Source organism: Ochotona curzoniae, unplaced genomic scaffold (genome assembly GCF_017591425.1).
Source record: "Ochotona curzoniae isolate NIBS_2020 unplaced genomic scaffold, NIBS_Ocur_1.0 scaffold_4701, whole genome shotgun sequence".
NCBI lineage: Eukaryota > Metazoa > Chordata > Mammalia > Lagomorpha > Ochotonidae > Ochotona > Ochotona curzoniae.
Genome location: NW_024467122.1, coordinates 18,500,856 through 18,527,241, shown reverse-complemented (window position 1 = coordinate 18,527,241; position 26,386 = coordinate 18,500,856). Strand labels below are relative to the sequence as shown.

Genomic DNA, 26,386 nt, shown 5'->3' with positions numbered 1-26,386 from the left:
AAGATCTTCCTCTCTGTATATTATAAGGATTTATTCCAATATCCTACCCTGGACCCTGCGCCATTTCTTCCTAGCAGCTCACGGGATTCGCGCCAGTGCAGCCATCCACCAATCAGATGTAACCTGGCATTCCACCTGAGAATCCCACCCCCAATCTCCCAGCCCCTTCCCCAAACCCGCCCACTCGCCAATCATCCCCAGGCATTCACCTGCAGGCACCAATCCCCTGGGGCCTTGACCTCAATCCCTCCCAATCCCCGCCCCCCCACACCTGGCAGACAAAAAAGGCCCCCAGGTGCGGTTCGCCCTTTTGCTCTCTGTCTTCCTCTCCTTGGTTCCTCTCCCCTGCTCTTCCTCCCTTCCCTCCCCTTCCCCTGTTCCTGCCCCACTCGGTTCTCTCTCTCTTGCTCTCTCTTGCTCTCTCTCTTGCTCTTGCTCTCTCCTTGGTTCCTCTCCCCTGCTCTCCCTCTCCTCCTTCTTACCTCCCTTCCCCCTCCTTCCCCTTCCCCTATTCCTGCCTCGCTGGAATAAACTTCCTAAGATATGTCGTTGCGTCTGGTGTTTTCAGCTCACGGTAAAGAACCAGGTTGCGAGAATTAGCTGCGGCGTAAAGTATCTTAATATCGTATAACCTAGCACTAGAACTCTTACATTCTTTTAAATAACTAACATTTGGTGCCGTGACCGGTCGGTTTCCCCCAGCACTTGGCCACGTGGCCTTCGGGCCTTTGGCCACTACCGGGACCCGAACCGTGAGAACTGTGATCTGTGTTAACTGTCTTCATCTGCGCCACCGAGAGTCGTCAGCAGCCGTCAGAATCCGTCTCCATCCGCCCGCTGGTTCGTGAATTCATCTCCAATGGCCTGTTCCTGATTTCGCCTGCCGGTTCCAGAATTCTCTACCTCCATGTGGCCGTTCCTGAGTTCATCTAACTGACCGTGCTGGCATCTGCATCCATCCAGCAGCGCCATTGCCCAGACGCGTGCTCCCCGTACTCCATCTCCACGCGGAGCACACGAGGTATTCCCCATCTTTCCGAATGCCACGTTGTTGCATGCATACACTGTTGTAGATAGGGTTCCCTTCCTCAGCCCTTGGAGTTTTGGGTTTGGCTTGGCATATTTGTGCTCCTCTGAATAGGTCTGATTTTCCACTTCTGGGAGTTTTTGGGAGACCGGTTCTGTAAACCCCGGCTGAGTGCTGTGTCTCTTAGCCACTGGGCGGAAGTCCCCCGACCACTGGGTCACTCTGGGGGCCCCCCTGTACCTCCGAGTCGGGCCACTGGGCTGTTTACGACTTCGGATACAGGCGGTGTTTTGGGGACCTGGCTCGTCCCTTACGTAGGGGGTGACGACCTTCTACGAGAGCCGTCTTTTCCTGACCACTGGGTCGCTTTTACGGACCACTGGGTCCACCATGGTAATCAGTCCTGAGTTGTAATAATGGGAGCTATTTTTTCATTGCCAGTTCCTCCCAACTCCCCTTTGGGCTGCCTTCTAGCAAATTTAGACACCCTTGAATTGGCTTGTTACCTAATACTTTAATATGCCTCTGTGATGTGGATTGGCCCCAGTATTCCCTAGCTAACTCCTTCAAGTGGTCAGTTAATGGCATTTCGGATCCGGACATCTTTCGGAACCTAGCTCATTGCTGCATGCATTCGGAAAAATCGGCGGAAGTCTCATTCCCTCTTCACTCTCGGCTTTCTGTCTGTCTTTTCCGTAGTTTTCTAGCTATGAAGTAGGAAACCCCAGTGCCCTCTTCCAGGGTCCTGGCGCCACGTGCAACCGCCATCTTGTCCTCCATGTGCAGTCGACCCCCACCCTCTCCCTCTGTCCGCCATCTTGCCTTTTCTCTCCCTGCCATCCCCCACTATCTGAAGGTCTCCATTTGCTCCCCACTGGGAAGCAAAGATTTCCTGTTTAGAACTTTTCTGTTTTAGCCCTTAGCCTAACTTGCTCTCCCAGTTTCTTTTGTCTTGACCACATCCAAACACCCTAAGGGCCTACATTTCTGTAGCTTTCCCTCCCACCCCTTAGCAGAGAGGGGTGGAGTAAGAGATAAGTGATTTAGCCTTTCCTTTTAAAAAAAAGGGGAAAAGAAAAAAGTGCAACTTGTTCTGTAACTTAATGTAATGTGAAGTAAATAGATGCTCACGTTTGTTTCTAGGTTCCAATAGATACTATTGCATCCATTGCAGATAGAGCTAAAGTTAAACAGTAAGCTACAGGTTCCAACTGAAAGCATCTTTAATTTGGGTTTCTGAGAGCAAGATATAATTCTAAATAACTGGTAACTTTAAGCTGGTAACTTTAAAGCATTTTGAAACTTTAAACTTGTTTTTCAAAGGCTGTTACGAAAGCTGTTTTGTTTTATAATCTGTGTTAACTGATATGCATGTACATGTTTATGTGGCAAGCTATGTAGTCTATTTAATTAACATAGATGAAAGTGTTCATAGATGAAAATTGCTAAGTTAAATCTCTTCATTTTGTAAATAATTCCTTGAGATTAGGGCCACAGAGAAATCCTCCAACTTCTTAGAATGCTTGAGGAATGACTGGGTATATTCCATTAGATCCTATACAGAAGAGAATAGGTGCTGTATAGATGCTAGATTCTTAACTACCCTGGATGTTAGGACAGAACTTTAGAAACTTACAAATGGGACCTGAACATACCCTGATATCCTCTTAAAGGGGTCACTATGGTCTTTACCTTAAAGACCAGGAGGGGATCCCATGGCAGAGCAGGATGAGAGAGGTGTGTGCTCCTGGTTCCAGTGAGACCCCCAGAGGCCTCCCAAGTGCTCTTCGTTGCAGAAGCAATGGAAACTTCGTGAAGAATCATCAGAAAGGACACCCAGGGCCGTGTCCCAGCTACCAAGGAGGTCACTGGAGATGTGACTGCCCCTGAAGGCCAAGTACTTCAGGTCAGTCATTTCCCATTGGATCTCCCACATGGGACAGGAAGCAGCCCAAGAACCTGCACAGGCTCAAGGCCATCCACGGACTTCGGTGACACCACGGAACAGCAGCCAAGAGCCCCGGGTGGTTCTCATAGTGGAAGGGAAAACTGTAAGTTTCCGTATGGACACTGCCTTCTCTGTCCTAGCTAGCTTTGGCTTCTTCCCTCTCTTACAGTGACCATCAGGGTCTCTCAGGAGCCCCAAATTAGCTTAGGTGACAGAGTAATATAGAAGCTCAGAAAAGAAGCCATTTTGAGGGAAAACTTAGTTAACCTGTAACTGTTCAGCCTGCATCAATGACCAGGCTCCTGATAGACATGCTTGCCATCTCGCTCTTCAGTTTTACTGGACTTCACTGAGGTAGGATCCCTGAACTGTCATAAGGTAGACTTCATGTCCTCTTTATTTGCCTAGTTATTTTGGATTTCTCAGCTCATCCGCTTAAGATTCTTATGTTCCTCAATTGCTAGTACATGCTTGTTAGCCTATAAGTTAGTAGACTGCTTGCCTCTGCCTTAAAGTGTGTAAAGTTCTGTAAAATCTTGTTGGAATACTAAATAGTTAAAATCTTGTGCCATTTTCAGTGTGACCAGTAGATCTTGTACCAGAATGTTGTAAGTGCTGTGCTTTATGTTCTAGGCTAGATGTCTTCCTGAGACTCTTAGGGCTTACAACGATTGGTAAAGTATAATGGTTTAGAAAAATCAAACACTTGCCCGTTCCCTAGCTAGATGCAAAACTACTATAGCATTTCCAAATGGAAGTTGGCTTGCATTTACCTGTATGTTCTGATGCCACATACTAATCCTTTCATTGTTTCAGATAACAATTTTATACAACCGAAAAGGTTTCATGTGTCCCATTGCATTCATTGGGTATGTTTCAAAATTTGGGATGTGAAATAGTTAAGTTAAACCTAATATAAATCTAGTCCATTGTTTTAATCTAATGTAATGTTTCCTCTAACAAAGGTTGAAACCTGACAATTCTTTTATATCTAAGCTTGAAAGCCCAAGTATTCCATCTGGGTTTCTAACTGAACTCATGACCTGCTAAGTTGGGAAAGATTATAATTCTAATATGTTTTCTTATCTAGACCAAGAAAGAGAAGCCTTCAAGTGCCAGGCAGCAGTACTTCAGACATCTGATGACTTCTACCTTCTACCAGGAACCTCTAGAAACCCCCCTACTGCTACAGTTGCTCAACGCCCCCTTTCAGCTCGAAGAAGCTAGAGCGGTCGTCGTCCCGTTATCCCTGTTCACTCCTGTTTGGAAATGTGAGGAGTTAGATAGTATGATAGGCAGTCAGGGTCTCTGGTTCCTGGTGAAGCTACTTTGTCTGCATTGACCATTCAGGAGTAATGAAGAATCCAGTATAACAAAGCCTGGCTAACAAAAAATGAACTCAAGCCAGCTTTTCCAAGGGACTCTTAATAACCCTTCCCTCCATTCCCATCCACTGAAATGTAAAAGTTCTTTTCTAATCAAACCAGTAACCAGTTTCTTTTGCAGGACTAGAAGTGTTCCTCCATCTCCCATTCCTCCCACCAGGCTGCAACCACTGCCAAGAGAAAACAGCTCCTAGAAGCCATAGAGAACAATGCCCCTCTTCCTTTATATATAACAAAAGGGAGGAATATAAGGATTTATTCCAATATCCTACCCTGGACCCTGCGCCATTTCTTCCTAGCAGCTCACGGGATTCGCGCCAGTGCAGCCATCCACCAATCAGATGTAACCTGGCATTCCACCTGAGAATCCCACCCCCAATCTCCCAGCCCCTTCCCCAAACCCGCCCACTCGCCAATCATCCCCAGGCATTCACCTGCAGGCACCAATCCCCTGGGGCCTTGACCTCAATCCCTCCCAATCCCCGCCCCCCCACACCTGGCAGACAAAAAAGGCCCCCAGGTGCGGTTCGCCCTTTTTGCTCTCTCTCTTCCTCTCCTTGGTTCCTCTCCCCTGCTCTTCCTCCCTTCCCTCCCCTTCCCCTGTTCCTGCCCCACTCGGTTCTCTCTCTCTCTCTCTTGCTCTCTCTCTTGCTCTTGCTCTCTCCTTGGTTCCTCTCCCCTGCTCTCCCTCTCCTCCTTCTTACCTCCCTTCCCCCTCCTTCCCCTTCCCCTATTCCTGCCTCGCTGGAATAAACTTCCTAAGATATGTCGTTGCGTCTGGTGTTTTCAGCTCACGGTAAAGAACCAGGTTGCGAGAATTAGCTGCGCGTAAAGTCTCTTAATATCGTATAACCTAGCACTAGAACTCTTACATTCTTTTAAATAACTAACATATATCTGCCTTTCCAATAAAAAAATAAATCTTTAAAAAAAAAAAAAAACTAAACTGTGGGCCTGGCAACATGGCCTAGCAGCTAAAGTCCTCACCTTGAAAGCACAGGGATCCCATATGGGTGCCAGTTCTAATCCCGGCACCTCCACTTCCTTTCCAGCTCCCTGCTTGTGGCCTGGGAAAGCAGTCGAGGATGGCCCATAAGCCTTGGGACCCTGCACCTGTGTGGGAGACCTGGAAGAGGTTCCTGGATCCTGGCTTCAGATCAGCATAGCATCGGCCATCTTGCTCACTTGGGGAGTGAATCATCGGACAGAAGATCTTCCTCTCTATTTCTCCTCCTCTCTGTACTTCTGACTTTCCACTAAATAAATAAATCTTAAAAAAAAAAACTAAACTGAGTCCGCACGAAAATTCTTCTTTCCTGCAAGACAAGAATTGTTGCCGTATTTGGAGTCAAAAACCCTACAACACTTTTTATCTGAGAACATCACAAAACAGCGATGAAAAAATCTGATCTACATATACTGTCATGTATTGATCATTTCCATTTCATATGCCAATCTGTCCCATTTTCCTACTAAAACTCCTAAGTACACAATAATCTCATTTTAGATAATAACAGCATGAAACTGCTTCTAACTCAGATTGATTGCACTTTTCACACCTACCTTGGAGCTTCAAAATAAACTTCTAAGCGCAACAATGTGCTACAAATTTTCACACAAAGAACAACAGACTGCAAAAGGCAAAGGAATAAGAGCAGAGACCTCACATTCCACAAGGAAGTGAACGTGCAAAAACCCTCACAGGAAGAGTGTGAAGCAATCCATTTGTCCCCCTGAGGAACTCATTAAAGGAAGAAGAAAGACCTTCAGGACAGGCCAGTCCTCACCACCTGCTGAGTTAGCTGCCTCTCCCAGTGAGCTCTCAGGATGCCCCCACGCGTAAGAATTGTGTATCTGTGTGGAACTGATCTCAGTGTTGCACTGGGCTCCTGTCCACCAGAAGGCAGCATCCTTGAAAGCAAAATGTTTTTTCATCCATGCATTCCCAGCACTTAACACTGTATTTCCAGGAAGCACATAGTGGGTGTTCAATATTTACTGTGGAATAAGGTTGCATAAAGAAGGAATAAATGGGCCCAGCACCATAGCATAGTGGTTGAAGTCCTTGCCTTGCATGTGCCGGGATCCCATATGGGTGCCGGTTCTAATCCTGGCAGCCCCTGCTACCCATCCAGCTCCCTGTCTGTGGCCTGGGAAAGCAGCCAAGGACAGCCCAATGCTTAGGGACCCTGAACCCAAATGGGTGACCCAGATGAAGTTCCTGGCTCCTGGCTTCGGATTGACTAAGCTCCAGCTGTTGCGGCCGCTTGGGGAGTGAACTATTGTACAGAAGATCTTCCTCTGTTTATCCTTCTCTCTGTATATCCACCTTTCCAATAAAAATAAATAAATCTTTTTTAAAAAAGGAATAAATGCTGCCCACTGTCACCTGTCAGCAGAGAGCAGCAGCACAGAAACACCTGTGGAACCCACTAACAGCCCCTACAATCAGGACAGGCTCGCAGCAGGCAGGGAAGGTGGACACCCATTGTGCTTAGCATCTTGCCCAACCTTTAGTCTAATTTACTAAGAAAGCTACCGGAAGCTCCCCAAGGCATTTCGTTCAGGGAAGCCAGGGAACAGACTGCAGAACCCGATCCCCAGAGGGAAAGTGGCAGATGCAAAGCCAGCCCAGATGCACAAAGCTGAGGGTAACACAGATACCAAGACAGTGTTAAGGACCAGCACAGAAATCCAGGGACCAGATCCAGGGTGGAAGCCTGGAAACAAAACTAGGTCCTATAAACGAAACCAAAAGCAAAGCACAGCTGCTAATCTGCCACAAAGGTCACTTCACGTGAGCCTCAGGGTACAGAGCCACAAAACAACCAGCCTGCGATCTCCCCAAATCAAACAGAACTCCAGCCCTACCTCAGGGGCCTGAGTGCTTTCAAACCGCAGCCTCACCTGCCCCAGCTCCCAGGAGAATTACTGGCCAAGACCTGCTGAAGCCACTGCCCCAGGTCTCGGGCAGTAATCAGCCAATGGGGAAAGGGGCAGGAAAAAGCAAATAAGTAATCAATCAATCGTTCAATACGTGCGAAGAATGCATTATTTGGCAAAGAATGTCAGGTGCATCCGATTCTCTGGCTTTATGATCATATAACAAAACAAAAGATCGCATCCACCGCTCACGAATTCAACCATTTTCTCTCTGTGGCAAGAGCAAAAATCCTGAATACAAGATGCTGTTATTACCCACAAAGCCTTGGGACGCTGCAACTGTGTGGAAAACCCAGGAGAGGCTCCTGGTCCCTGGCTTCGGATCAGTGCAGCTTCAGCTGCTGCAGGCACTTGGGGAGTGAATCAGTGGACAGAAGATCTTCCTTTCTGTCTCTCCTCTCTATGACTTCCCAATAAAAATAAAATAAATCTTAAAAAGAGAAGTGATATGCACCGAGAGGGGGCATTTGGCCTAGTGCTCAGATGCTAGTTGTAGCGTTAGCACTGTGGCACAGGCGAAGCCGTGACTTTGAGATAACTGCACGCGTATCAGGGCACACCTGCTTGCAGTCCCACTCAAGGCCTGGCTGCTCTGCTGCCCCTCCAGCTCCCTGATGACATACCTGGGAAACCAGGACAGCCCAAGTGCTCAGACGCCTACGAGCCACACAGGAGAGAACTCCAGGCCCCCTTGGGTGCGGCCCAATCCCTCCTAACCGTTATGGACATGTAGAGGGAGTGAACTAGCAAATCAAAGACCTCTTTTGCTCTCTGTCTCTTCCCTTCTCCAACTTATTTCAAATAAATTAACTGATGTTTTTCTTTTTTATATGTCTTTTTTTTTTGAAAAGCAAATTTACAGAGAGAGAAGGAGAGACCAATTCAGCCACTGTGCCAGCCCCAGAAATTAATTTTTTCCACAAAGATGCTTGGGGTGCCCACATGACATGTCAGAGTACTTGGATTCAAGTCCCAGCTGTGATGCCACCAGGTCTAGCTTCCTGCTAACACATTTGCGGGCAGGCAGCACTGAGGCCTGAGCGGTAGGTTCCTGTCACCCACGTGAAGACCTACAGACCTAAACTGTCCTCGAGGCTCCTGACTCCAGCTGGCCTAGCCTCAGCTACTAAGGAAATTCCAGGAAATGAACCAGTGGGACTTTGCTTTGCCTTTCTCTGCCATTCAAATAAAATAACTTTTTTTTTTTAAGGTAAGTGTGGTGTAAGGTAAGCTTCGGCTTAGTGGTTAAGATGCCATTTAGGATACCTGTATCCTATGAGATTGCCTGGCTTCATGAAGACTAGCTCCAGCTTACACAATGGAAGGCAGCAGGTGATGGCTGAAGTACTTGGGTCCCTGACATGTACATGGGGAACTTAACCTGCATTTCCGGCTACCAGCTTCTGCCTGGCACAGCTCTGAAATGTATGGCATTTAAAGAGTGAGTCATTGAAAGAATTCAGTCCTCTGTTTCAGTATTTCCCCTTCTCTTTTAAATAAAGTAAATTAAAAAAAAAATTTTTTTAAGATTTATTTTTATTGGGCCCGGCGCGGTGGCGCAAGTGGTTAAAGTCCTCGCCTTGCACCCCCGGGATCCCATATGGGCGCCGGTTCTAATCCCGGCAGCCCCACTTCCCTTCCAGCTCCCTGCCTGTGGCCTGGGAAAGCAGTCGAGGACGGCCCAAAGCTTTGGGAACCTGCACCCGCGTGGGAGACCCAGAAGAGGCTCCTGGCTTCGGATCGGCATAGCATCGACCCGTTGCGCTCACTTGGGGAGTGAATCATCGGACGGAGGATCTTCCTCTCTGTCTCTCCTCTCTGTATATCCGCCTTTCCAATGAAAAAAAAATAATAAAAATAAATCTTTAAAAAAAAAAAAAAGATTTATTTTTATTGCAAAGTCAGATATACTCAAAGGAGGAGAGAGGAAGATCTTCCGTCCGATGATTCACTCCCCAAGTAGCCACAATGGCCAGAGCTGAGCCCATCTGAGGCCAGAAGCTTCTTTCAGGTCTTCCACATGGGTGCAGGGTCCCAAGGCTTTAGGCCATCCTTGATTGCTTTCCCAGGCCACAAGCAGGGCACTGATTGGGAAGTGGAGTTACCAGGATTAGAACCGGTGCCCATATGGGATCCTGGCACGTAAATGCAAGAACTTTAGCTGCTAGAATACTGCACCACGCCCATAAAAATGTTTTATAAAGAAATTGTGCTATACATGTGCACACAGAGAAAAATTACTCAGCTTTAAAAAATGAGTTCTTGGGACATCATTGTGGTACAATGGGGTTAAGCTGCCACCTGTATGACCGAGGCATCCCATACGTGCATCCATTTAAGACCCAGCTACTCTGCTTCTGATCCAGCGCCTGCTAATGCACAGGAGAAAGCAGCAGAGATTGGCCTAATCACTGAGCCCATCACCCACATGGAAGAACCCAGACAGAGTTCCAGGCTCCTGGCGTCAACCTGGCAGGGAGGGGCCCAGTCATTCTGGCCCAGTAGGGAATGAAACAGCCGACTAAAGATCTCTCCGCCTTTCTCTGTTTCTCTCTCTCTCCCCTTCTGTAACTCTATCTTTCAAATCAATAAATCGAAGGAGAGAGCCTGCCATTTGCCCCAATATTCACGTTGTTAAGTGAGATAAAACAGACAGAGGAAGGCAAGCATTGTAAGATCTCATCTGCAGATCTTTCTTAGCTCAAATACAGAGAGAATGAAACACTGGTCCACCAGCAGAGGGCAAGACTTGGGTAAAAGGATAAAAACCAGCAGATATGGAGGATGAAAAACAGGAAAATTGTTCACTCACTGACGAGTGTACCGGTCAACTCTACCAATGGAAACACCAAAGATGCTACAATACGTGGCAGGTACCATTCCAAGGACACCAGAGCTAGTCCTGCTTTGAAATCTTAATCTTACTGAAACCTTAAGTTGCCATCAAACTATTTCAAGAATGAAAAAATTATGACACATGTTTTCTTGAGAAGAGCCTGGAATGTAGCAGGCACTCCATGGGTACACAACCCTCCAGCATAACCTGCTCCAAAGATCCCTGGATTTGAACTTTAATCCTCCACTTCCATCCCCGCCCAACATTACCAAACAGTCCCCTAGTGGCCCAGTCACTTTAGCTAGCAATTAACATTCTGTTTAAAATCTGTGGTCACAGAACAAATGACAGGCTAAATCTGCTAAAATACAATTTTGCAGTCGATCTATAGTACACTCTAAAAGTAACCTACTTTCAGAAAAGCCATTTTATTTTGGGGGGGGGGCTGGATGGGGAATGGGAGCAGCTGAAACTCTGGGGTACTCTCACAGGTCGCCAGTATTGCTGGAGGCAGCTGAAGTTGCCATGCTACAACATCAGTCCCCAGTAAGTCACTGACTTTGAGCAAGTTAACAGTGAATTTACACACTGTCACATTACACATTATCAAAAGAACTTACACATTAAAAGGGATTTTAGTAGGATGTGAATGTCAACTTACAGACACATATAATAACGAAGCTGAAAGACATATCTGGAGCCGTCACCCCATTTAAACGATCAATTCCAGAAAAACATGCATTCGACTCACTAAGCAGAAAAACACTTTTGATATTCCTACTAGCACCATGTCTTATCTGTCATCTCTCCAGTTAACGGACTCAGCAACGTGGAATATCAAAACCATTCTGTAATTCATCTTGCCAACATCTCATGCCTTGTCCGAGTAGACACCAACAAATGCTTGCTGAACTTAATTCGATTAATTGTATGGCCCTACAGGGTTAATGTCAATGGCTTTCAAAAGTTGAATAACCACAAGCTGCTCTGCCTCAAATCAGAGCTGAAGCCTTAGCATAAGCCAGCACAGTGTGATGAGGCAACAGCAGTAGCGAGGGGTAAGAGGGACAGGAAACAGGAAGAGAACGAAGATAAGACAACTTACAAAACAGAATCGACAAAACTCTTGCGGCTCTTTGGACGCTCTGAATAGTACCCGAGAAGACTTTGCTCAGCAGAAAACTTAAGTCTTTACTTTCTAGCAACAGCTTGTTTTGTTAACTTCGAGCCAGGGCCTTCCACTAGCCCCAGTGAACATTATTCATCAAACTGTGAGTGGCTCACAGCAGAAGTGTACCCGGTTACCCTGGCCCAAGCACTCAGAGTACACAGTGATCCTGAGCTTTTGTTTTTTCCAAGATGTATTTATTCTACTTGAAAGAGTTAGAGAGAGAGAGACTCAGGGAGATCTTCCATCAACTGGCTCACTCCCCAAAGGGCTGCGCCAGTCTGAATTTAGAGGCCAGGTGCTTCTTCTGGGTCTTCTACCTGAGTGCAGGGGCCCAAAGCCTGGAGCCAGCCTTCACTGCTTGCCCAGTGAGAAGGAAATGCTCTCCTGCCAGCAGGGAGCTGGACCAGACGCAGACTTCCAGCACACGAACTAGCAGTGCTGCAGGTGGAGGATGAGCCTGCTACATGCCGGTGCAGCCTCCTCTGCACCTTCCAGTCACAGGTGTCTGTCCGTGCATCTGTCTGTAAGCTCGTCTCTGCTCCACATGCCCACTCTCCTGTCCCCTCACCCTCGTCTCTGGTAAAACTGACCATAACTGACACCTGACTTGTTTCATTTATTAATTATGTTGATCATCTTTGTAGACCCTTTTTTTAAATTATTATTTATTTAGTTATTTTGCAAAGCAGATTTGGGTATCCTTCCCCTGCCCAGGGAGAAGCCAGGACACCACAGCCCAGTCTAGGTCTGGACAGGGGTGACAGCACTCCAGCACAGGACCATCACCTGTGGCCTCCCAAGGCACATGCGAGCAGGAAGCTGGGCTGAGCAAAGGAAGCAGGACTCCAGTCCAGGCCCTCCCCTCTGGACGTGACCGTTGCTGGCCTGTTGTGAAACACTCTGTACCACACACACATCTTCCGCCAGTACAGCATTACTAATCGCTCTTAAAATTAGTTCTTAGTGGGCCTGACGCCGTGGCCTAGTGGCTAAAGTCCTCGCCTTCAACGCGCCAGGATCCCATATGGGCGCCAGTTCCAATCCCGGAAGCTCCACTTCCCATCCAGATCCCTGTTTGTGGCCTGGGAAAGCAGTCGAGGACAGCCCAAAGCTTTGGGCCCCTGCACCCGCGCGGGAGACCTGGAAGAGGTTCCTGGCTTCGGATGGGCACAGCACCGACCGTTGCGCTCACTTGGGGAGTGAATCATCGGATGGAAGATCTTCCTCTCTGTCTCTCCTCTTCTCTGTATATCTGACTTTGTAATAAAAATAAATAAATCTTAAAAAAAAAAAGAAACTCACTTAAAAAAAAATTATTTCTTAGCTTAAGGTCCCAATTTTCTGTTTTTAAATACTGACCATGAAACACATAACAACCCCCCTCTTGGTCTACAAGGAAAAGTAAGGAGCCTAACGGATTTTTATGGGTTGGGAGAATATTTAAATCTGAGGATGCTGCAAAGGGGGGGGGAGGGGGAGTTTAATCACTAATGAGAAGAAAAAGGCTAAAAATTAAAAGCTTCCCAGTTTTAAGCATATCTCTAAAAAGGTGACAACTTAAGAGCTCAACCTATACTTGTGTCCCTCTGCCCCAATGTCCAGACAGTTCAAACGTTACCCTATCTTTCAGTACTAAACACCGGGTTTGCAAGCCCCTTATTTACTTTTTAACCTTTAAGCTTTAGGTTGTCGACCCTTTCGCCTCTGGAACACCTGACGCCGCGCCATTCCCAATCCCTGGAGGTTAACAGAGTTGTTCAATGCTAGCGGTAAAGCTATAATTTCCCTTCCACGCCCCTGACAAGTCCCAGTCGACGCCCACTTCCACTCCCCAAGCACTCGCACAACATAATCCCAGAACCTCAGGCCATCAGAGACAGGATACCTCTCTCTCCTGGGAGCATTCAAGGAGCTGATTCTCTCCACCACAGGTACCAACCTCTCCACCCACAAACGTTTCTTTACTGACCATAAACTGGTGATAAAATCCACTGAAAAGAAGGCATCCGAACGCCTACTCCTGGGTTTCCTGGAAAACGGAGGGTCTCCCCCATTCCTCACTGAAGTCAATTTCACAGTAATGATGGTAAGTTTCTTCGAATTGTTTCGCTCGAAAAATCCATAATCGCTGCTCATCTCAGGAAATGTTCATAGTAAACTACTAACCAAATGTGTGCATTGAAAAAGCAAGGACCGCCTTCCCTTCAGTTCAGCTATCTTGGTGTCCCGACTTGGACACAACACGCACAGGGCGATCCCTCACTACCACCGCATCTAACAGCAGCGCCCCTACAAAAGGCTGTTGGGGCCAGCAAACCTGCCCAGCCACAGGGTCCATGAGTCCCAGGTCAAGTCAGAAAGACCCCAGCAACGTGTTCACAGCCAACGTGTGAGAGCGCGGTGCACACTGCACACACCGTCCTCGGAAGGGGCAGGAACACAAAGATGCAAAAGGCAACTGAGTAAGTCCCAGCCTAGGCACCCGCACCCCTCGCCCGGTCTGGAGCGCCGGAGGAGAAGCGGTGCTCTCTGCGGTGGCGAGGCGAGCGGCAAAGGACACAGCCCCGGCTCGGAGCACGAGCACAGGGCACGCGTTCCCGCAGGAGGAAACGCAAAGACGCACTCCAACCCCTCACCTGCCGGGCCGCGCCGGACAGAGCGCGGGGCGCCGGGGCCAAGCAGCACCAACACTCCCAAACCTCCTCACCTGGCAGAAGCACCTCTGCGCCGCCGTCTCCGAGGCTTGCTGCCCGCCGTGGCCGGCGCCCAAGAGCCCCACGGCGCCCAGCAGGCCGATCAGGAAGCCCCAGCCGCGGCCCATAGCCGCTCCGGCAGCTCGTTCGCCCGCGCCTCCCAGTTGCCAGCACCCGGGCGCAGGCCGCGCGCCCTCAGATGAAGCCCGCGCGGGCCGGCCCCCCGGTGCCGCCCCACCTCCGGGCCGCCTCCCTGGCCCGCCCTCGGCTCTCCCGCCTCTCAGCGGCCGCCACCTCCCGGCGGAGCCTGCGGACGTGCCGCGGCGCCCGCGCCGGCCGCCCGGGCCTCGGGCCGGCTTCCTACCCCGCGCGCGTGAGGCTGACGCACCAGCCGGCTTCCCGGCTCGGCCCCGCCCGGCCCGGCCCCTAAAACACACACACCATCCACCGGAACCAGGGTCCCCCCACGCTGGGCGCGCGCCCGAGACCCCGCGCCGGAGTCGGGGCTGGGGGTGAGGGCCTTTGCCCGCTGCGTGGACGCCTGCCACAGCCGGAGGGGCCCGGGTTTCCGTGCGGGGCCCCGCCCCACCCCGCGCACTTGCGGCCTGTCCTTCCGTATCGCAATGCAAGGAAATCCAGCCAAACCAATTACGTGTCCACCGTGACCCTGGCACAGTCTCAACGCTGGGAAAGGTGTATATGTGATGCAGAGTTTCTAGGAGTCACCCCAAAGGAGCCAAAAGAAACAGGTGACATTTATTTTCAAAATCTATTTTATTTAACCCAGTGTGAACAAAATAGTAGTTCGAAGTGTAATCGTTACTGACGACATTGATCCATAGTGTCCTGGTTTTTTTTCTCTCTCTCTCGTTTTGAAATCCCATATGTGTTTCACACGCACTAGACTCATCTCACAGCCAGGTGTGGCAAGGGCGCACAGTGGGGACCGCGCTCACGGTGGCGGCCACCCTGTCATTTCCTAGGCACCTAGTGGCCGGCGGAGAGCAGCGGATGCGAGCGGATGTCGGGACCTGAGTAGCAGACAGAGCTGCATCCTTGCAAGCCCAGTGCGGATCTTGGAACCTTCAGCCTTGAGACTCAGCATTTTTAAGAAGCCAAGAACCTCAGTGTCAAAATCCCAACCGTTTGTTCATGGCTCATAGGTACTAAGAAACGGTGTGAGTTAGCAGGCTAAACGGCCTCTGTGACCTTTAGCCCTGATGGGCCCCAATTCTTAGGAATCAAGGCCCACCCAGGTCTGGTTATCTCACAGGTGGTTCCAAGTAATTAAGTGGATGCTTACCTTAGCTGCTGGGGGCAGGTAGGTAGGGAATGTGTGGTATTTCCCCTCACCTTGCAGGCTATTGTGAGTTGCCCCTTTTCAAGCTATTGTGGACTGCCCCTATAAAAACCCTATGAATGTGCTGCTCTGAGCCACACCCCCAGTAAGGGGTGTTAGACTCAGCCGACTGGTAGGCTGGTTGGTCAGCCAGCTGCCTGCTCTCAACCAAGACCCCAGGCTCGGATGTGCTGAGCTTGGATAAACCATCCTTGTGCACTTGGATCGACTTCAGACTCCTGCGGATTTCTGGGGATCTCAAAATCTGGACACAACAAAAATGTTCAAGGTGAAATGAGACTGCAACATCTGGCACACTTGAAATATTTTCTGTTATTTTCCTTTTTTAAGATGTATTTATTTATTGGAAAGTCAGATATATAGAGAGGAGAAGAGACACAAAGGAAGATCTTCCGTCCGATGATTCACTCCCCAAGTGACCGCAACGGCCGATGCTATGCCGATCTAAAGCCAGGATCCAGGAACTTCTTCCAGGTCTCCCACAAGGGTGCAGGGCCCCAAGGCTTTGGGCTGTCCTCGACTGCTTTCCCAGGCCACAGACAGGGATCTGGATGGGAAGCAGGGCTGCCAGGATTAGAACTGGCACCCATATGGGATCCTGGGGCGTGCAAGGCGAAGGACTTTAACCACTGTGCCACTGCACTGGGCCCCATATTATCCTTTATTAAAAAACAGATTTTGTAAAGTCATCATTGGCTGAAACTTAGGATTTACTATGTCCCAAATACATATTATTCCTCTTTTCTAACAACAACAAAAATGTAGAATGCTTATACGAGCTATCCAGAGTGAGATTTACAGTCACATATGGATGGGTCTGTGTTGTGGCAGAGCAGGTCAAGTTCCCACTGTGATGCTGGCATCTCACACTGGAGCACAGAGTTGGGCCAGGCTGCCTTGCTTTGGATTCAGCTAAGGCACCCAGGAAGACAGTAGAAGATGGCTCCAGTTCCTCACGTGGGAGACCAGGGTGGAGTTCCAGACTCACGGCTTCTACCCCAACTCCCCCCTCCCCGCTGTGCGTGTGTGTGTGTGTGTGTGTGTGTGTTCATCTTTCTATTGCTCTGCCTTTCAAAGAAATCTTAAAAGGGCACATGCCTTAGATACATACCTTACTGCAATGCCTGTGGCCGTGCACCACTGCCCAATCGACCAGCACGTGGTAAAAACTCAACCCATCTGAGATCCTAATGGGCCTGGAAAATGCCAATTTCGCTACCTACCACACTCCACATGCACAAACTAATATGCCTGAACGGTTCTTCGCTACATCGAAGCAGAGAGCGTCCTGATCTTTTCTTGGAAGTCATCTTCCTGGTTTCCTCTTCACACACTTCCAGGCTCTGAATGAATTTCAAGGCAATAAACTTAAAGCCGTGTCAAACTGAACTTGATGCAGGAGCCAGCTACTCTAGAGCATCACGCGGATACAGGGGCCCGAGCACGTGGCCGTGCTCTGCTGCTTTCCCACGCCCTAGCTGGATTGAAAGTGGAGCAGCCAGGACATAATCAAACACCCATATAGAATGCCAGTATCACAGGCAGTGACTTTACCTGCCATGTCATAGCACCAGCCCCTAAAAATTACCAACTGATTATATATAATATATAGCTGATTATATATATATATTAGTATATAATATTAATTGTGTGAATTTATACAGTACAGTATGTTTTAATCCATATACATATGGTAGAAATACTAATTAAGAAAATTCCCATGTCCATCACGACCCTCACCGTTTACCATTCCTTGTGGTTAGATCATTAAACACAGGCTCTTTCAGTAATTCCAAGATGTTAACAAAGATTATCACTGACTGTTGACACCGTGCAGTGCACTAGATCACCAGAATATCTTTCTCTTTATACAGTTTGATCAACATCTCTCCTTTCTCCAGCCCTACCCCGCTTCTGGCCCAGTCCCTAGTAACCAGCTTTCTCCTTGTTCCTATGAGATTGATTCTTTAATGCCACATATTAAGTGGGATCATACAGCATTTGTCTTTCTGTGTCCTCTCCAAGGAACAAAAGGCCATCCAATACCATCCACATTGTTGCAAAGGCAGAATCTCTCACTTTAAAGGCTGTACAGTATTTTCATGTACACAGATAACCGTTTATCTTCATCTATTCATCTTCTATTGGATCCTTAAACAGCTTTGCTATTTTTGGTTTGACAAGTTACACAGAAACAAATATGAGAGTATAAGCAACTGAAATCAATAGTAAAACAAACTGACAGAAGTATACAGACCTAAAAAGCATAGCAAAACAAAAAAATCTGATTTCTTTTTTACCCCAAAAGAGGGTAAAAGCCACAGCTTATATTTCCAGCATGCTACACCGGGGTGCTGGTTCCAGCCAGACACTGCCACTTTTGGGACAGCTTCCTGTAAATGTGCCTGAGAAGGCCTTTGAAGATGGCCCAAGTGCTTGGACACTTGCCAACCTTTGGAGACCAGGATAGAAATCCTGGATATAAAAATTGACCTAACCTCCTCAGTTGCTGAAGCCTGTGCAGTGGACGGCATGCCCAGATGCACATGGGCAACATGACAGCTCGCTGAGACCCACAGAGGACATTTAGTACCATGGCAGAAAATGGAGGACAGAACAAATTGGACAACTCTCCTAGCCAAGCTTTGATAGCAAGTGCCTGGGCAAATGGAGACTCCGAGGTGGACTACACCAACCAATGGAACTTAGAAGGATTTTCTCAATCTTGGAGAAACGAAATTAACAGCATCTCAGATCAAAACAACTAAAGCAGTACCCTTGGGGTACCACATTGGGGACCCTAGGGTGACATCGAATGGCTGTCCCCCTCCCCGAGTACTAATGCGGTTGGGCTGCTTGGAGAGGCCCTCTTCCCTTCCCTCCCCTCTTTCTCTAGATACAGGAAGGAAAAAATAATAGGAAGCAATTGCCTCACCCACTTTTTCCCATACCTAATCAGTGGTCCATGTGGGCATACATCCTTCTCACAATGTAAAAATCATCAAAATAAATAAATTTAATAGTAATAATAAAAGAAATTGGCTTGACCCAGCCCTGCTATTGAAATGATTTGGGGAGTGAACCAACAGATGGAGATGCACTCTTTCTCTTTTAAATAAATAAATAACAGGGAAACACAAATCAAAACCCAAATGACATCACCCCACACCTGTTTGAAGGATTCCTTCCTTAATTTTTTTTAAGGACTTACTTGTTTTTATTTGGAAAGCAGAGTTACACAGACAGAAAGAGAGACAGAGAGAGAGACAGAGATCTTTCATCTTCTGGTTCACTAGCCAAATGGTCACAGTGGCCTGAGTGGGCCAGTCCAAAACCAGGAGCCAGGAGTTTCTTCTGGATCTTCCACATGGGTACAAAAGCCCAAAGACCTGAGCCATCCTTTGCTGCTTTCCCAGGTTATACGCAGAGAGCTGGCACAGACAGGGAGCAGCTGGGATAAGAACCGGCATCCCTGCAGGATTCCTGTGCTACAGGCAGAGGATTAAGCTACTACTTTACCATGCCGGCTTGGAAGGTTATTTATTTATTTGTCTTTATTGGAAAGGCAGCTATGTAGAGAGAATGAGATACAGAGAGAAAGATCTTCCACCTGCTGGCTTACTCCTCAAGTGGCAGCAACAGCCTGAGCTGCACCAATCTGAAGTCAGGAGCCAGGAGCTTCTTCCAGGTCTCCTGTGTGAGTGCAGGGTCCCCAGGTTTTGGACCATCTTCTACTATTTTCCCAGGCCACAAGCAGGGAGCTGGATGAGAAGTGGAGCCACCGGGATTAGAACCGGTGCCCATATGGGATCCAGGTGTGTTCAAGGCGAGGACTTTAGCTGCTAGGCCACAACACCGGGCCCTTGCTATATAGTCTTTATGACGTTTTCCCCTTCATATTTCCACCACCCAAAAGGTAAACTCCCTATGCTTCTAAGTGAGAGTTACGGTCTCAAACATCCAGATGTTCCCACAGATCTTAACAGGTGCTGTGTCAAAACGCATTTGTGATATAAACATCATTCACACTTTCATAGGATTCATCTTCAAAAATTAAGCCATGAAAAATGACAGGGCCCCAGTGTGGTAGCCTAGTGGCTAAAGTCCTTGCCTTGAACGCGCCTGGATCCCATATGGGCACCAGTTCTAATCCTGGTGGCCCCACTTCCCATCCAGCTCCCTGCTTGTGGCTTGGGGAAGCAGTGGAGGACAGCCCAAGACCTTAGGACCCTGCACCCGTGTGGGAGACCTGGAGGAGGCTCCAAGCTCCTGGCTTCAGATTGGTTCAGCTCCAGCCATTGCAGCCGCTTTAGGAGTGAATCATCAGACGGAAGATCTTTCTCTCTGTCTCTCCTCCTCTCCGTATATCTGACTTTACATTCAAAATAAATCTGAAAAAAAAAAAAAACAGTCTCAGGAAGAAAAGGGAGAAATTAAAGGAATAAAGCTTCATGTTTCAGGGAAACAAAAGTAATTTCAACATGGATTAGCTCTGGATTCCCTCCCTGATGCAATGGCCTGTAACTTGGGAGATGCAAACCTTATACACTTTAATAATCACACATTGGAAATTTTATCCATAAAAGCAAAAATCTAGTAGGGAACAGATTTCTAGTTAGCAGAATCTGTATAGGGCAGTTATTTTCTTTGTTTTCCTGATCATTACAATTTTTCCCTGCAAATGTATAAGGGGTTTAGAGTATATAGAACTCAGCATTGTGCGTGGGTGTGAATTTGCCTGAAGCCTGCCTGAGAGCCAGTCCTTTGTAAAAGTTGACTTGTCAAATACACCTGCCCAGGCAGTCGTCTTGTCTGTTAGGACCCATGAGTGCTGAGTCATTTGATAACTATTTCAAGAGCGCCCAGCAGGGGACACAGTTCAACCTTTGCTTTCTGAAAGCCCAGCCTTCCACCCATTACCACTTCTCTAAACACCACCGCATTTTTGAGTGATGAACAAGGTCACAACCTTGTGATTCTAATACTAGTGATTATAACAACAGCATGACAGCGGTTTAATGCATGCAGCATTTCTGGATGGGATTCTGATTACTGTGCAAATAACAGCCATGATTATTGTTAATGACCACGGCAGGAAATGACCTGAACCCAGCTCCTCAAAATCGGGCACAGAGATTTCTGTTAGTATCTAAGCAATGCACCGAATGCACAGGAAACATGTTTGATTAAATCTACTTATCTAAAGTTTGCTGACTAAGTATAAACTTGGAACATTTGCTAGACCCTTCTTTCTAAGTGTCCAGAACCTGAGTGGGGAAGTTGTGCCACGTCAGCCTAACAGAGAAAGAGAGACACTCCTGTTTTTTGCCCTGTCCCCCACAACCCCACCAGGGTTGGTAATGACCACAGGTAAGCCAGACCAAAGCTGAGAACCGAGAACTCCTGAGTGAATGGGGGGAGCCAATCCCTGGAGCCATCAGGCTGCCCCTGGGGTGTGCACTGGCCAGAAAAATGGAATCTGGAGCTGGAGTTGAACATGAAACCCATATTCTCACAGGTGCATGGCGGGCATCCCAATCAGCAGAGCAACCACCTGCCAAACACTGTCCCCACCCCCTAACCTGCAGCTCCATCAAACCTGACAGTCTGAACTCTATGTATCATTTCAGTTCATTCCTGGTCTCCACCATTTTACCCAGGACATAACCTCCAGCCTTTAGTATTTCTCACTGCTTTTTTTTTTTTTGCCTCATCCTTTCAGTAAACATTCCCTATATTTCCCTGGTTTTTCAACATTGTCCATCTAATCATGTGACACATCTTGCAGAAGTCTTGTCTGAAGAACTGAGTCCCAGACTCTTAGCATGATGTGCAAGGTTCCCCCACGATGGCCACCACCTCCTGTGGCCTTAACCTGTCTCGCAGCCCCTGAACACTTGCCACCTGTGCCTACTTGCTGTCTCAGCTCACCTGGAGGGGGTTTCTGCTGAAATATTTTCATCCTCACCCCAATCCATATCAGCCTTGATTAATACTTTGCTAATTTTGCTTTTTTTTTTTTAAGGATTTTCCTTGAAAGAGTTACAGAAACAGAGGAAGATACAGAGGTCTTCCATCTGCTGGTTCACTCCCCAAATGGCTACAACAATCAGTGCTGCGCTTGTCTGAAGGCAGGAGCCAGGAGTATCTTCTGAGTCTCCCACATGAGTGCAAGGGCCAAAGGCCTTGGGCCGTTAGCAGGGAGCTGGAACAAAAGTGGAGCAGCAGAGACTCGAACTGGTGCTCATATAGGATGCTGGTAGCACCGTAGGTGAAGGGAAAAAGGAAGACACAACGTGACTGTGCTGGCCACTAATTGTTTACGATTCTGCTCAGGCCCTGAAACCCACTTGATGTTTCCCCTAGCCCTTCTTTTGTAGTTCCCAGAGTTTCCAAAGTTGTGTTTTTATTTTTTCTTCTTTTAAGACTTATTTATTTAAAAGGCAGAGAGAGAAAAGCTAGAGAGATCTTCCACCTGCTGCTTTATTCCCCAAGTGGTTGCAAGGGCCAGGGCTGGGTTATGCTGAAGCCAGCAGCCAGATCTTCCTCCAGTCTCACACGCAGGTGTAGAGCGATCCGCTTCTGCTTTCTTAGGGACAGTAGCAGGGAGCTGGGATGGAAGCGATCAGCCAAGACTCAAAGCAGCACCCATGCAGGTTACTGGTGTCACAGATGGCGGCTTAACACACTTGCCATACATTGGCCCCCAACTATATTTTCATATAAAATCGAACTAACGTGTTGATACACGCCTTCCCCACGCCGCAGATGAGCAGAGAAGTTGCCTTGATGTGCCCAGGCGTTTGACACTCAGCACTGTGTATAGTTCCAGAAGGTGATCTGAGCAAATTAGTGAATGTACAGTAAACTAATTGACAAACCTGAAGAGATAATGACAGCCTGAGATGTCACAGGGAGACGCGTGATGAAGAGTAAAATAACAACCTCTAGCAGCCAGGTGACCAGCTCAGGCAGAAGTAAATGTGATAGGGGGCTGCAGGGGAGAGGTCACATTGAGTTGGAATTGACTAGAAAAAATTCACAAAAAGTTAATATGTGGGTAGACAGACGCAAAACAGGGATTAAACTATCAATTCATTGAGCAGGAGAAAAACATGTGACATTCACTTACAAGACATTCCAGGAGCAGGATTACCCAGTTAACAAGAGTGGCCATAAGCTTAGGGACTCTGGTTTCAGCACAGTTCCAGGGGAAGAGGGAGAGACAGATCTAGGTTGAAAAGAGTGAATTGTCTGATGTCCCTTCACAGTTAAAATTCCTCCCCAAACTCCAGACTGCCTGTCATGCTCAGCTTCAAAGTTGCGGGCTTTGTACAAACCTGCCTTCCACACACTCTATCCCGCCCTGCCACTTCCTTGTCCTGTCGGAAAGGGAATCGGAAAGTTCTTCTAGGAGTAACCAATGAAATCTAAAAACCAAAACCAAAAAAACCAATGAGGAGTAAGTGTTTAACACAGTGGTTGCATCCCATATCAGAGTTTCTGGGTTTAAGCTTGGCTGCTAGTTGCAGCTTCTGGAAGCAGGAGGAGCTGTGCCCTTGGCATTCAGGAGATCCTGACTGAGTGCCCAACCTCTGACCCAGAGCCCTGGCTGCTGTGGGAGTGTACTGGCAACCAGCACTGTCTTTCTATGTTTGTGTATGTGTCTCTGCCTTTCAAATAAATTAAAAAAAAAATTTTTTTTTACTAGTTGGACCCTCCTCTTCATCAGAAGTCCACTGCCTTCTTGTGCTCCTCTCACTCAATGGTCAGAAAGCAAGGCTCATCAACAGCAAACAGATCAGAACAGACCGGGGAGGAAAAAGGGAGATTTTAAGCAAAGACTACCAAACAGAAAGCTGTAATAAACATCCACAAAGACACACAAACAGGATTTTAGAAACCAGAATGACAGCATGAGAATGAGCTCTCACTGTTTTTAAGATTTATTTATTTTTTATTACAAAGTCAGATATACAAAGAGGAGGAGAGACAGAGAGGAAGATCTTCCGTCCGATGATTCACTCCCCAAGTGAACACAACCGCTGGGGCTGAGCCAATCCAAAGCCAAGAGCCAGGAGCTTCTTCTGGGCCTCCCACCAGGTGCAGGGTCCCAAGGCTTTGGGCTGTCCTCCACTGCTTTCCCAGGCCACAAGCAGGGAGCTGGATGGGAAGTGGGGCAGCCAGGATGAGACCCGGTGACCATATGGGATCCCAGCATGCCACTGCTCCGGCCTCGAGAATGAGCTCTTAGAAACTGCACGCATGGGCCAAGAGGCGGCCATGGCCTAGCAGCTAAAGTCCTCACCTTGAACGCCCGGGATCCCATATGGGCGCCAGTTCTAATTCCGGAAGCTCCACTTCCCATCCAGCTCCCTGCTTGTGGCCTGGGAAAGCAGTCGAGGACGGCCCAAAGCCTTGGGACCCTGCACCCGTGTGGGAGACCTGGAAGAAGTTCCTGGATCCTGGCTTCAAATCAGCTTAGCATCGGCCATTGCGCTCACTTGGGAATGAATCATCGGACAGAAGATCTTCCTCTCTGTCTCTCCTCCTCTCTGTATATCTGACTTTGTAATAAGAATAAAATAAATCTTAAAAAAGAAAGAAAGAAACTACACGCATGACAACCAAAGTGAAAGGTTTTAACAGAAGCACTGAGGAAATCTCCCCCATTGGGCAACAAGGAGCCAGTGAGGCAGAATAAATGAGAAGAAATGGAAAACTGAGAGGGTTATTTCAGGAAGAACAGAGTCTGACTTACAAACACTCCCCTGAGTGATGGCTACCACGTAACCGGAGAAGGGCGAGCTGCCTCCAACCAAACCCGGAATGGATGGCGGGATTCTGGCTGGTCCCTCCGGCTGTGAGACCACCACTGCACCAGTGAGCAGCACTGACCCATATCTCCCCGCCAATGAGGGCCGAGGTGACCCCCTTTCTCAGCCTCCGTGTCAAGGAGAGTTTAAAAGGCTCCTTCCTGTCTCTTCAGCGCCCTTATTCCTCTGCAGCTCACTCCTTCACGTCTTTGTGCTGCGTGGGGAAGGGAAGCCCGTGACTGTGGTGCCTTGAAATAAAGATCCTTTTCATACATTTGGCTGCGTGATTCTTTCCCTGGCGGTCGGCGATGCTAACATTTGGCGAGCTGTGACTCTAACACTGAGAAAACGTGAAACTAGAGGAGAGCAGGTCTTGACAGCTGGCTTCCTGGATGAAGAGGCTCAGGGAGTTGGAAATGCCCCGACAGAGTGGAAGCTTTCAGAAGGCAAAACCTGAACCCTGCAAAGAATGGAGAATCCCGCGGGCATTCCACAGGCCCTGGAAGCTGCAGGACAATGGAGCAAGGTCTTCACAATTCTGAGACAATTCTAGAGCGAGCCAATCAAGTAAGAGAGTAGGAGTGAGACCTTTTTTTTTTTTTAAAGAATTCTTTTTTTTTTTAGATTTTATTTATTTATTGGAAAGTCAGATATACAGAGAGGAGGAGAGACAGAGAGGAAGACCTTCCGTCCGATGATTCACTCCCCAAGTGAGCAAAACAGCCGATGCTATGCCGATTCGAAGCCAGGATCCAGGAGCTTCTTCCAGGTCTCCCATGTGGGTGCAGGGTCGCAAGGCTTTTGGCCGTCCTTGACTGCTTTTCCAGGTCACAAGCAGGGAGCTGGATGGGAAGTGGAGCTTCCAGAATTAGAACTGGCGTCCATATGGTATCCTGGGGCGTTCAAGGTGAGGACTTGAGCTGCTAGGCCACGCCGCTGGGCTCGGAGTGAGACCTTTTTATACATGCAAAGGCTTCAATAACAGACATCTTTAAATCTTCTCTCCGTAATTGCTCACAGGGTGTGATGAAGTCAAAGTGGTGAATCAGGGCCTGGCGTGATAGCATAGTGGTTAAAGTCCTCGCCTTGAACACACCCAGGATCCCATGTGGGTGCTGGTTCTAATCCCGGCAGCTCCACTTCCCATCCAGCTCCCTGCTTGTGGCCTGGGAAAGCAGCAGAGGACGGCCCAGAGCCTTGGGACCCTGCACCCGTGTAGGAGACCTGGAGGAAGTCCCTGGCTCCTGGCTTCAGATCGGCTCAGCCCCAGCTGTTTTGCTCACTTGGGGAGTGAATCATGGGATGGAAGATCTTCCTCTCTGTCTCTCCTCCTCTTTCTATATCTGACTTTCCAATAAAAATAAATAAATCTTAAAAAAAAAAAAAGAGGTGAAACAGGAAAAGACAAGATCACACACGAAAGAGGAGTTTTAAGACGAGAGCTGTGGGAAACACGGGGACCCCGGGAAGAACAGCAGCATGAGGCCTCCAGGAGGTTTTACCTAGGGGAAAAATGGAAATGGAGGAATCCCTGTGTGACTTACAGAAAAACACTACTTACAGGAAGTTAACACTTGTATTGAAAACCTGGGGAAGAATCAGTGAGTACCCACAAAACAAACAAAACCAGAGAGCTGAAGAAAGTTTTATAACAAACACCAACTGTAGCTGATTTGGCATTTATGGCCCTGCAATTAAACTCCTGGTGGAGTGTAACCCAACTGAAACGTGCACTTAAACACAGGATCTCCAAAAGTAAATGGAAAGGGAGAATTTAAAGATCAACTTATTTTTCTCATAAAAAAATTTAAATCCATAAAGTTTTTTGCATACACTTTTGGAAGAATCCTCATTATAATATGTGTGAAGACTTGTGGCAAGTCCCTGTCTGGAGTGACATAAGAGTAGTTGATCTTTATCTTCCTAACTGGAGAGTCCAAGGATAAATCCTAAAGCAGGGGGCGGTCGTGTGACCCAGCAGGTAAGCCGTCATTGAAGCAGCTGATGTCAGACTGTCAGGGGGCGGCCGTGTGGCCCAGCAGCTAAGCACCTGTGCCTGACGTCATTGAAGCACCTGTGCCTGACGTCATTGAAGCACCTGTGTCTGACGTCAGACTGTCGGGTTCCATCTCTGGCTTTGGCGCGTGACGTCAGCTTCTGGCTAATACACATCCTGGGAGGCAGGAGGATGGCTCGGATAATGCAGC

At 48.0% G+C, this 26,386-nt stretch overlaps 1 protein-coding gene across 12 annotated transcripts in view; it reads right to left on the bottom strand.

Moving 5' to 3' along the window:
* ERO1A (endoplasmic reticulum oxidoreductase 1 alpha) overlaps window positions 1-14,354 on the bottom strand; it is a 51,125-nt gene extending 36,771 nt beyond the window's left edge. For 4 of the 12 annotated variants that reach the window (XM_040968632.1, XM_040968637.1, XM_040968631.1 and 1 more), the window contains exon 1: window positions 14,018-14,244. In XM_040968632.1, the coding sequence (XP_040824566.1) occupies window positions 14,018-14,131 (114 nt within the window). In that variant the 5' untranslated portion in view covers window positions 14,132-14,244. Of the gene's footprint in view, window positions 1-4,111; window positions 4,121-14,017 lie in introns of all 12 variants that reach the window. The other 8 variants (XM_040968634.1, XM_040968636.1, XM_040968639.1 and 5 more) reach the window with 6 other exon arrangements.
* Between the last annotated feature and the right edge of the window lie 12,032 nt (window positions 14,355-26,386).